The sequence below is a fragment of the Cricetulus griseus genome, chromosome 2 (assembly GCF_003668045.3).
Source record: "Cricetulus griseus strain 17A/GY chromosome 2, alternate assembly CriGri-PICRH-1.0, whole genome shotgun sequence".
Taxonomy (NCBI): domain Eukaryota; kingdom Metazoa; phylum Chordata; class Mammalia; order Rodentia; family Cricetidae; genus Cricetulus; species Cricetulus griseus.
The window spans coordinates 327,026,691-327,039,593 of NC_048595.1; the positions used below are offsets into that span (position 1 = coordinate 327,026,691).

Consider the following 12,903-nt stretch of genomic DNA (forward strand, 5'->3'; position numbering starts at 1 on the left):
TTACACACAAATCTCATTACATGTGTGTATTAACATGTACTCAGATAAAATTGTTGTGATTCATTCTATGGAAGGCAGAATATTTGGTTCATGTTTGATTTTATAGTCACACACAAAGTTAGTAAATTCTAAGTATGTTGAGAATACCAATTGTTACCGCCAAACCTAAATAAAAACAATGATCAGCAAATCCATTATTTAAAAACAAACCTACATCTCAGCTTCTCAGTAGATATTATCCTGCTCATGTATAGCTGCACTTATTTTTCCCTATGACATATAAAGCCACCGAATAATGACATATACTTGGTCTTTTATTAATTCCGTCAACTTTCTTGAACTTTGCCTTAGGCCTCTGAGGAAACTTTGCATTCCAGTAATGAAGAAGAGGACCCCTTTCGTGGGATGGAGCCCTATCTGGTACGGAGACTTTCATCCCGCAGTATCCAGCTCCCTCCTCTTGCCTTCAGACAGTTGGAACAAGCTGACTTGAGAAGCGAATCAGAGAACATTCCTCGGCCAACCAGCCTCCCCCTGAAAATCCTGCCTCTGATTGCTATCACGTCTGCAGACTCAAGTGGGTGAGTGCCTTTGGTGACATTTTCACATTACACAGTTTTGATGGTGATTGTTACATGTGATCTTTTGGAGTTTGTTTTTGGATCATTGTTTGATTTGAGGACAATGAGTTTTTGAAGCAAGAACAAAAGAAGAAAAACAGTGAAAAGGTTTCTTTGGGTAACATTCATCTCCGAAGGATGAGACACTTTAGCAGTAATGTTTCACAGGAAGGTATTGAAATGGAAATTGTACCCGTAAATCTTAACTGGACAAAAGTGGTTTTTAAAGTTCTTAACAAATGAATTCGTTATCATGGAAGCAGACACATGCAGAAACAGTAGGCGCCAATTCATTGAGGCAAAATGAAGCTGGAATCAGGACTATACTACACTGTAATTAGAATAAAAGAAGATATGCAATTATATTCATGAGCCTAGTAATTTGGCCTCTGACATTCTGAGGTATTGCTTACCTGAATGCTATTTTAGTAGTTATTAGTACTTATATTAATAAAGCACTTTCATTCAGCCTCGATAGTTAGAAGGGAGACAACCAAAGTCTGTCTCCTCCAATGGCTTCCTACTTAGCAGGGTTAGTCTCATATTTTTGGTGTTCTGCTGAGCAGGGTATATTTAATGCTTCCATAGCAACATTGGCCCCTTAAAAAAGAGTGAGATGGGGACAGAGGGCACATCTACTGCTTCCTCATCAGGCCAACTGCATCTTAAACAAGTTTGGGTGGAAAGGAACAAGAATGAAGCCCATATGTACACAGACACCCAAGTATTTCCTAAGAGATGCCAGAAAAATCGACTTACAATACATAAAGGACTGGTGTTCATTCTCCGAAGGGTGAAGGGAGTTCCTAGGGAAGCTAATTTTCAGATTTACAAGAAGTTGTGATCAAAAGAAACTTGCCCTGTAACTCAACTCCAAAAATTAATGAATTTATCTCTAAAAATTATGAGTTACTAGTCCACAAGTCTTACACTATTTAAAAGAGAAAATAAAACAATTACTGCTAAATAAGAAAATAATCAATTTAAGAAAATGGAAATATATGTTACTGATTGTTTTCTTGGTCAAATATGTATAAGGAAAACATCATATGATTATTGAGCAGTTTCATACTTTGACAGGTGAGAAATGAGTATGTCCACCTGACCTGAAGATTCTTTGAAAGAGTATTATACCCTTGAACTTCACTGGAATCAGCATCACTGGTGTTCATTGGCGAAAGAGGGAGGGATTCAGACACCGAGATACCAGGCATTCCCAAGATCATCCTTAGGTGATCTTGGAGAACTCGCAGAAAACATTAATTATACTTATTGTTATGATTTATTGTAGCATTCAGTTTTAATGAAAAGCCAGCAAAGAGAAGTTACGCAGGCACAGGGTCAGTCCCAAACTTCTGGAGACTCCCCTCTCAAAGTAGAGTAAAACAGTTGTGATTTCTCCATCCATGAGTTGCAATGTCACATTTGGAAAGTTTTCACTGAGGACACCCTCTGCCAGGGAATCCTGCTAAGAACTCAGTATCCAGATTTTCCAGACTAATCACCCTATCCTCTGCCTAGGAGCATAGGATGTACCAATCCAGACTTCTGGGAGGCAAGTAGGTGTGAGACAGAAACCATAATGTCTGTGCAAAAACTTTGGGCACAGAAGTCATACCTGCTGTATAGGAAATGGTGAGAAAGAACCTTCTAGAAATAAATCCTCAAATACCCACTCAGGGCCATTCTTTCAAATCGACCTTTTTAAATTCAACAGTCAGTCCTGATCAACTCTTTTCTGTGTATAAGGTATACCTTAGAATAATTACCTCGCTTTCTCCACACTTGAGGAAGAAGGCTTTCTAATTAAATTTCAATAGACTAATTTAAGTCCCTGATAAACTCAATTAATGCTGGTATCTGAAAAGTTTGGTGGCCAAACGTGATTTCTCATTTTGAGCTCATGTGCATTTAAAGGAAAATGATGAAGTGTACTTAATATTATCTCTGTGTTGTTTGATAATGTGTATAATTAAAAACCTTAGGTAAGAGTGAAACTTTTTTAATTAAATTTGAATGTGTTGTTCAAAATAAGCAAATAGTCCCAAGTGCCAAGGAGTTTCAGGATTCTGGAGTGTCGGCATCCTAGAACTTTCCTTGTTTCAAAAATTGTTTTTCTCTTAATGATGAACCAGACAATGAAGTATCAGCAATGTGCTTACTGTATATATATTTATTAGTATGATGGAGGAATTAATTTGTGTTTTATAAAATGGGACAAAGATGACCTTTTGTCACAAAAGGTTACCAAAAGAAAACACAAAAAAATAGGCTGTCAGTAGGAAACAGAGACAAGGGAGTTATCCAAGGGACTACAATGACCTAAGGAAACAAAAATACATCTTGAATTAATTGTCATGTATCAGAAAACTAAAGAATATAAATTGCAGAAAATAGAAGGTAAAGTTAGGGATGTTACTCTGAGGTCATTTCATTTAGATTAGAACAGTAGATATGTTCCAAACTGCCTCAAAAGGGAAAGGAGAGATTCATGTCACTTTAACTAAGTTAATCACAGCTGAGTTACCCATTAGTGAAGACTAGTGTATACCCCATGTCCTCTTGTCCACTTCCTTTGAGGCCTTAGCAATTATATGTGTTTTGATTGATAGGAGACTTTCACGCCATTTGGATTTAATTTCCTTTCTTAGCATCAAGACATTTTAGTATTCTAAATTTTAATTAAAACCTAATTACATAATTTTCCCCTTCCATTTCCTCATTCTGGTCCCACTTATGTCCCCTTCTCCAACTCTACCCATGCCTAAGTCCCTCTAAAACACATGATCTCTTTACCTTTGGTTATTATTATTATTTATCTATATAAACATAAAAGTACAATCTACTGAGTCCGTTCCGTGTTGCTCATAGGTATGCAATTTCAGAACTGACTATTTGCCAGTTATTCTTCAGTGTCATATGGTCCATCAAGTATCAGACAATGGTGAGTCTAGAAGGGAATCACACTGTGTAGGAACTTTAGACTGCAATGAAGTTGACACTAGGACTTCATCTCTTCATGAAGCACTTGGTTCAGAGAAAATGCTTAACACGCAGAGGGCTTCAATTAGTACGACTTGCATAATTCTACTTTGAAGTGTTTTCTTTTTTTCCCAGCAAGGAAGTGATCTTTATTTTCAATTATCATTATTGTTATTTTTGTTTTATAGTTTCACACATGTACAGCTTGTATACTGACCACTATGACCACCTCCCTGCCACCTCTGTCCACTAGCACCACAAATATCTCTCTTGTTTATGCCTATTTATTTTGTTTTGTGATTCACCCAGATGAACTAGTGACATCTGTGTCACCATTAGTTTGGAACTATCTATTGATGTCTGATGGGTTCAGTGAGGTTAAACAACAGAGGACAGAATCTGTAGATAGCCAATAGTTCATAGGTAAAGGGCAGGGTTCCATAAGCCCCTCCTATTTCCTTGGCTATTGTTAATAGGGCCAGTTTTGTGTAGTCTCAGTGCAGATTAACTACAGTTAATGTGAGTTAGTTAATGATTACAATTGTTGTATAGAGTCTAGAGAATGCTATTTTCTAAGCAGTGTGAATGTATTTGAATATATTCTTTAACCATTACCTAACATGCCTAAGCTGCTGTTACGTGTGTGTGTGTGTGTGTGTGTGTGTGTCTGTCTGTCTGTCTGTCTGTCTGTCTGTCTGTCTGTCTGTGTTTGTGTATGTGTTTTATTTTGAGAACTAAACAAGATTGTTAAGACTCACCACACCAAGAAACTTGAACCCATCCATCTGTTAGTGTTAGGCATAGGGTAGGATGTTTCACACTCCCTGGACATATATTTGACTGTCTTTGAAGTAAGAATGACAGCAGTTAATGGCTTGAAATCTTATAAAGTTAGCAATGAAGTAATCTGGAGTGCTGTAATTTTATATACATCCTTGCTAAGTAATTTACAATACATTAGTGTTTGAAAATCTTATTAAGGCACAAAATACACAAAGCAAAATATGTAAATCTTGAGTCTGTACCTCTTTTCTAACTTTTAATCAATAAAGACTGTGTTGCCTGTTCTCAGGCTTCACAGAGACAAGATTGTATCACAGCATTCCTTGTGTTCAGGTTCTTTGCTTAAAATTTATTTTGTTTTTAATTTGTCCATGTTGGTGAAAATATCATTGGTTTCTTATTTTTGTTAAGATATGCCATTCATTCTATGAATGCCTCATAATTTGTATTTCCATGTCCCCTTACTGGTTAATAGACATTTGAGTTGTTTCTGGCTTGGTGATATCATGACTACAGCTTCAGTGCACATTCTTGGACAAGTCTTTTTCTAAGTATGTGGGTTAGTTCCATTCAGTTACAGTCCTCAGAGTGGAATTTCTATGTCAGTCAAATGTGTATAGCTTCCTCTTTTCTGTTTTAAGGTAATATTTCACTGCTATGTCCTGCATGGCTTCATTCTGTAAACCTGACTGAGGCAATTTGGGAAGGGAGAAAAGACAGACACTGAATAAAGGACAGATACACAGACAGAAAAGCTGGAGTCAGGTGGGCTAGGCTCCATCTGATGGAGGGCACCACTATGCAACTCTTAAACTCAGCAGTGTGTTTGTTTGTTATGTACAGTGCAAAGAGGAGGGATAGTCTCTGCAGGAGAGCACTCTGAGGTTGCAGTCACCGGGAGGAGGAAGTTGTCCTTGCTAGTAACAAGTTCTTCAACCATTCATAAGCACTTGTACTTGAATCAGAGGAAGGCTTTGGCATTCCTCTGAGCCACAGGGGGAAGGCTTTGTCATTCCCATAAGTCTGAGGTTTGGGGATTCTTGATGTGGCTCTGCCTATGTCAACAATACAAATCCACTCAGGATTCCATCTGCTCCGACAGTTTCACCAAATAACTACCAATATACAGAAATTACAGTTGTTCTTTATTTTAACCACTGGATGCTTTTAGTCTTTTTAAGTATGTTTATGCTCATGAGTAGGTATCTTAATGTGGTTTTAGTTTGTGTTTCCCTGATGAACAGTGATATTGTTTACATTTTAAGGTGTTTGTTGAACATTTGGATATCTTCTTTGTGGAATGTTCACTTGGATATTTTTCTATTTTTTTCTTTTACTTGGTAATTTTGAAGGGTCCGTCAGGTAGTCTGGGCATAAGGGTTTTATTACATAAATGTGTTGTGGTATGAATATTTTATCATAGACAGAAGTTTGCATTTCTATTTCCTGTTTGTTTTTTCAACATGTTGTTCCGCCAAAAGTGTGAGCATTTATATTCGAGAGACAAATGTTACCATGGAATATCAGGGAAAAGAGAATATAAGACACCTGGTGAAATAATGGCAGCAGGTGGGTGAAAAGTAAAGGGAGGAAGATCACAAAGGGGGGAAAATGGCACTGAGAAAAAGGATGCTATGTATAGGGTTCTGAATACAGGAAGTAGACCCTGTTTAATAAGGGGACAGCAGCTAGCACATATGCCACTAAAGTTCAGGGTAATTTCCCCAGGAGATGATGGTGGTTGGTTCCTCAGAAGGTAGACGGTGGCAAAAGGAATATGTAGGTAGTAGAGATTAAAAACAGAAGAATGCTGAAAATGAAATTACACCATAATTTGGGTGGTTAGGCAGTAATTGGTCAAGAGTTAGGGATCTGGATTAGGTGGCTGGGCTGTGAGTTCTCCTTTGTCCCTCACTAGCATTCCATATTGGGAAGGAATGGCAAGTGCCTAGTTTTATAAGGGTAAAGTATAACAGTGGAGCCTCTCATTCATGGGTTAGTTTCAAACACAAAATACAGCATTGTTTTGTTTTTTGAAATACCATGATGCTTGATACACAAATAATTACTATACTCTTTGGGGAAGTATTGAGAAAAAATCAAATATGACATGGATGTTGTTAACTCTCTTGCAGAAGCTGTCTTTAAAGATCTTCTGCTAATAACCTTTGGCCGGGAGATGGATGTTCTAATAGATGAGGGAGAGAGGCCAACTTTTGTTTCTGTTTCAGAAAGTTGCCATTACTATGGAACTTGTTATATGCATGTCAGTAAGTCTTCACCACACTTCCAGCCTCTATTGACAGATGGCAGTTCTGATTTAAGTGCAATTCAGCTATGTTTGAAATGACAGTAGAGGTTGTCCTTCCAATTTACCTCTGAAAGTAAGCACCAACTTCTCAGTATTTCTTCAGAAAGAATCATGAGTTCTATCTGGCCCCCAAGCTCAGGAACTGGCTTATGTTTCCTGAGTGGCCCATGTACCTCAGATAGGCTAATGAGAGTTTAGCTTGCCACATACAAGACAAGCACTCCCTGCACAGGAGTCAGAGGAAGGGGAGGTGGTACTAAATCTCTCTAGTCATGCTCTGCTGCTGCATCAGATAAAATAAAAGGGGAACTGAGGAGCAAGTTGTTCCCTTGTGATTGGATGACACAGCTCTTGATGGATGTATATCCAGGCCTGTATGTGGGTGGAGAGTATTATGAACACTTCGTCACACTGGTGTCCTATTACCTGTCCGGAAGAGTACACTGAGTACGTTTATATCACTATGTCCTATTTAAAAAAAAAATAACAAGAATTTGGGGATTAAATAAAGAGTGCATTGCACTGGAGAATTATTTAGTCATATAAAGTTCATTTTACAAGGCTCTTACAGACTCATTTCCCTGAGTTGTGTGTCATTCACATGGGGGCTGGTTCCAGATGCCAGCTAGAGGACAAAAATCTTTTATCAGCCACTCGTCGCCTAGTCTTCTTGAGTACAAAGAGCACACCAGAGTGAATACACACAAAATTAAAATTAACAAAACTTTTAGCATTTTGTGACTCAATTGAAATCCAAACAGAAGATGAACAGAAGAAAAACAGAAATATGCTTAGACCAGATGCTCTGCCTTTTTATATTTGCGCCTTCTGACTTTAATGGGTATTAACAGTAGGCATTTTGTATTTGAGGTATTTTAGTTGTAAAGACTTATGAAACTAGAGGTTTGTATGTCACAACCTCCTTTCTGACTGTGCACCTTCATATTGACTATATGCTCATGCGTCTTGAGATTCATTTGCTAGGGTCTTATTGAACATTATATAGAACATCTATAATCTTCTGGGCACAGCTACCTAAGACTGGTTGGGGACATATAACTGTGATTGTGAGAGATTCAGTAGCAATATACTATTCTTGAGCTCTATGTGGTTTTAAAAATGAATAATGGCAAGGAGATGAGAAGCAATATTCTTAACAGTGTTGAAGATACAAGCCACATAAAAGAAACTCAATTCTTTTGCCTCTGTTTCATTTAAATTCAATTTATTTACATAATGTTCTTTTCTAAAAATTTTAGGATAATCACCAGATATCATAGGCTTTTTGTTTAAGTCTAGTCTACTTTGGCTTTAAAATTTGTGATTCTTCAAGACAAAAATTAGTCTCAGAGTAATGGAGTGCATTCTCCTTACTGTGTTTCTTGACAAATAGCGTTTTATTTCTATAATCAGTGGCAATTTTTGTTTCTAATCTAAAATAAACAACAAGATTACTGCCTAGTTTTCTTCACACATCACAGACTCTCTGAAGGTTTCACATTATCCTCCATGTTCACAGTTTACAAAACAATAGAGTAATCACCAAACTCCAGTGTCCTTTCTTCAGAGTTTGATTCATTTTCATTTTTGCAGAACCCCTGGTATCTGTGGTATCCCCTGGATGTGTGATGTACCATGATATTTTACTCTACACATGTGTAATATAGTGTTTTATAGCAGGAGATAGTTCTATTTATAAATTGAGATGTTATAGTTCATGGTCTCCAAAACATTAAAGAGTGTAGAGGATGTGAATTTATCACATTCTAGCATCTGGCATCAATTGCTAATCATTTCTCATGCAAACTTGATTTGTTTAAATCATCTAAGTTGTTTGGGAGTCAAATGCTTGCTGACAATGAGCCCACTGAACCACTTCCTTCATTGTGAAAAGTAACAGGAAACACTAATTTGTAAATCTCATTGCCAGATGGTGACCCTCCCTCAACATTGAAATCATATGGATAATGACAGTGTGGTAATTTGAAAGAAAATGGCACCCAATGGAGTGGCATATTAGGAGGTGTGGCCTTGTGGGAGGCAGTATGTCACTATTGGGGCAGGCTAAGAAGTCTCTTGTTGCTCAAGCTTCCCTTTGTGTAACTGCCAGTTGACTTCATGTTGCCTGAAAGATGTAGCATTCTCAGCTCCAGCACCATGTCTGCCTGCAGGCCACCATGCTTTCAGTCATGATGATAATGGATTGAACCTCTGAATGTGTAAGCAAGCCACTCCAAATAAATGTTTTGTTTTTTTTTTTGTTTTGTTTTGTTTTTGGAGACAGAGTTTCTCTGTGGCTTTGGAGGATCTCCTGGAACTAGCTCTTGTAGACCAGGCTGGTCTCGAACTCACAGAGTTCTGTCTGCCTCTGTCTTCTGAGTGCTGGGATTAAAGACCTGTGCCACCACCACCCATCAATAAATGTTTTCTTCATAAAAGTTGCTGTGATATATGGTGTCTCTTCACAGTAACTAAAACTCTAAGACAGACAGATATACACTCATGGGATCAAGGGCTAAGAAGGTAGGCAGTGGTAAGGGAGGTGTCAACAGTTGGGAGACTAAGCCAGTTAGCATAGATGTCAAAAGAAAGTTTTAATCAAGATGGTGGGGAAGTAATTGTCAGGGTATACATATGGATAATCAGAAGTACACCCACAGATGCTCAGTTTGGAACACTTCCCTCAGTGTGTCACAGAGAAGTAGCATCCTCAGCAGACACCTGGTTAGAGAAGAAATTAGGATGTGAGCTGACCCCTCAATAGAAAGGCTGTAAATATAGTCTGTTCACTATGGGGAGAAAAAAAATTCAGCAGGACTTCACTAAACATGAGAACATTTAGAGTAGAATTTAAATAGGGGAGAGGAATGACAGAGCAACAATAGGGTGAGATGTTGAAAAAATACCCACAGAGAGAAAGAAACCCCTATCTCAGGTGTTTCACTGACAGGTGATAATAGGATCTAAATTCCCCAACATTTGAGAGCATCACCTAGCTGTCTTCTAACACAGAGATGCTCACTCAGTGAGACAGGTTGACCATAGCTTATAAATATCTCTGAAAGTTCCACTATGGTTCTCTGGAGTTCTTGAGATTTAAGCATCATTACAATCAATGACATCTCTGGTATTTGAATACATTGACAATTTCTTCATTATTAAACTGTTTCCTAGGTTTATTAGAATAGAATATAGCAAAGAAGTTTTATTTTTTCTTCCTTAAAGATGGGTATTCATTTTTATGTCCAGTTGGATTATAATGTATTTTAAATATTTTATATCTAACTCTAATTATTTTACTAGTTAAGGTAATCATTTAAATATTCTGAGGTAGCATTTGGGTTTTCAATTCCAATTTTTTTTCCTTAGAAATGATGGCTGACTTAAACACTGTGGCTTTCTTTTCTATTCTCAAACACTATTTCTGAGATGTGAGCACTATTCCAGTTTACCATTTGGCAGTAAAATCAAGAGTGAAATTGTATTCTCAGTGGATAATTCTATTTATGTAAAGTATTCTTCAAAATATTGGGTCATTACAGTCACATTGATAAAACAATACATACATATTATTTTCAGAATTTAACATAAAGTAGCCCAAGGTCAATTTTTTATAGAAGAACTTATTTTGGCTTATGGTTGCAGAAAGATAAGAGCCCCTCAACACCATAGTATGGAAGAACTGCAACAGGCAGGAGGCAGATGAGCACACATCTTCTAACAGCACACATGAAGCTGAGAGACCAGACTAGAAATGGTATGAGTCTTTAAACTCTCAAAGTCTGCCTCCAACAAGGCCACACCTCTTAAACTTCCCAAACAGCACCACCTCCTGGGAACTAAGTGTTCAAACACCTGAGACTATGGAGGACATTCATCACTCAGGCCACTACAAGTAGTCAGGAGGTACTCGGGTCTCCAATGTACTTTTCTACGAAGTATTTGTTTATTTTTTGACATGATAATCACAGTATTTCCCCTTAACTTTCCCTCTTCTTCTTTTTTTTTTTTGGAAGGGTGGGGTTCGAGGTAGGGTTTCTCTGTGGCTTTGGAGGCTGTCCTGGAGCTAGTTCTTGTAGACCAGGCTAGTCTTGAACTCACCAAGATCTGCCTGCCTCTGCCTCCTGAGTGCTGGGATTAAAGGTGTGTGCTACCACCACCTGACACAGCCAAACTTTTGTAGAAACTGAGATGAGGGCTGATAATTGTAAGCTAATTGTTTCTATAAAAGTTCCCACATATCAAAAAATACCCTTTCCTGTTGACAAGCAGTAAATGGATGTTAGTGAAAATTCACATTCATGGACCATTATGTAGTCATGAAGATGATGACTATGATAACAATGGATGTCTTTAGAACCCATTTGGGAAAAAGCAAAACACACAAATATGTTTCATATTAAATTAAACTTTCATGTTAAAGTTATAGTATTACAACTTGCCTGCACATTCTTAAGTATTGGAAAGCAACATGAAAACCATAATTTCCTGAAATAATTTATTCCATCAACAAGATTATAGTGAAGTTTTACTAGCTGTTTTACTAATCTAAGTATCTGCTAAGCCCTGATATATGATAGACGTTGAGTGAGATACTAGGAAGAAAGTATGAACAGGTATAAGTGAGTCTGTGATATGTATGCTTGCATGTATTCAGATATGGAATTTGGCAACAATGGGTGAAGTTCCTTGGACCATCAGACTTTCCCCAGATTGCTTTATATAATTGTTTCTCCACTGACAACTTTCTAGAGAACACACTCAGGGAAAAAAAAAAAAAAAAAAGCAACTGATCAAAGAAAACTAAGTATCAGCTTCCCTAAAACAAGAGACACCAACATCAAATTGTAGTTTTTCAGAAAAGCAAAGAAACCATATTTGTAGAGCTCTAGAGCCAGGTCTTTCTAAGTGAAAATAATTGGGATATGGCAGAATTTAGGCCCTATGTTTCTGGGATGGGTAGGAGATTCCTTAGCAGTGCCGTGTGATCTGTGTTGACTGATTACCTTCTGGCAGAGGTTCTGCACCTCTGTGTGGTCATGCCGACCCACAACATAGTATGCAACTCTACTGACTGAGAAAGATCATGGCAGTGTATTTGTGTTCCTAATGGTGTGGCTAGAGCCAGTATGCACCATGATGTTGACCAATAGAATTCTGGTTGAATTATAAACTATTAATTCCCTGACTGCTTGTTAGCCTTGCTTCATCCTGCCAAGTCTGACTCTTCAAGCTTCCTGTCCATTTTCAATACTATTCTTATGCATTTGGTAAATTTCTATTGTTCATGCTAAGGTGTTGACTTCTGTTGTTTGTTATTCAAAAGCCTTATAAGCAGATAGTCCTTTGATTTATTATAAAAATGTATCAAGTATAGAAGTCAGGATGTTGGAAGTGCTCAGGGTTTTCTAGAATTTAATTGTCCTGTCAGTAGTAAAGTTTGTTGGAAAAAGCAAAGGAAGAATTGAGTTTCATTTCGATGCTTTGTAAATATATATATGTGTGTGTGTGTCTGTGTGTGTATACATATGTATGTGCATGTATAATATTTATATAAATGTGTTAAAACATATTTAAAATATATAAGTACATATACTTATACATAATATTATATTTATATATTATACTTGCATATATGTAACAGAATAAAGGTAGCAGAGGGAAGAGTCTCTTGAGATGACCCAGGCAAACTTAACAAAGCTCTCAATACAGAGATAAAGATAGAGCTTCCATGTAATTATTCCCCTTTGACTGTTGAAGCTGGCAGGCTTAAAATGGACTCCTAATGAGAGTGGTTTGCATTGCAATTAATTAAGAGCATGAAATTAAAAACTGAATGCCTTTCCCTCTGGAGAATATTCTTTATAAGTACTTTTTAAACTTCTCTGTCTCAGTGTGAACTCCCTCCCTCCTTCTGTCTCTCTTTCCCACTCTTCTCCCTCTATCTTCTTCCCTCCTTCACTGAAAGAGAATTACACTGATCCCCAGTAGTCTACTGAGAGAGGCATTCTTCTTAACATTAGAGCAGTTCTTTATCTAACTGCTTTTAGTGCCTTGCATTTATCAGTTGTTTCTGATATAAATATTTTGAAGGCAATCACAAGGCAAAAGCAAAAAAATAAAATAAAGCTGTCCAGTAAACTTCTGGCACAGATGTTCTTGTCCTCTAAAAGTCATTTTTTCTTTGTTGTAGTGTAAGAGTGAGAA

The 12,903-nt window shown here is 37.3% G+C and overlaps 1 protein-coding gene across 1 annotated transcript in view; it reads left to right on the top strand.

Annotated features, from left to right (window-relative positions):
* Pde4d (phosphodiesterase 4D) overlaps window positions 1-12,903 on the top strand; it is a 1,264,694-nt gene that overhangs the window by 360,255 nt on the left and 891,536 nt on the right. The window contains exon 4 of the mRNA XM_027401493.2: window positions 352-581. Coding sequence (XP_027257294.1) covers window positions 352-581 — 230 coding nt within the window. The remainder of the gene's footprint in view (window positions 1-351; window positions 582-12,903) is intronic.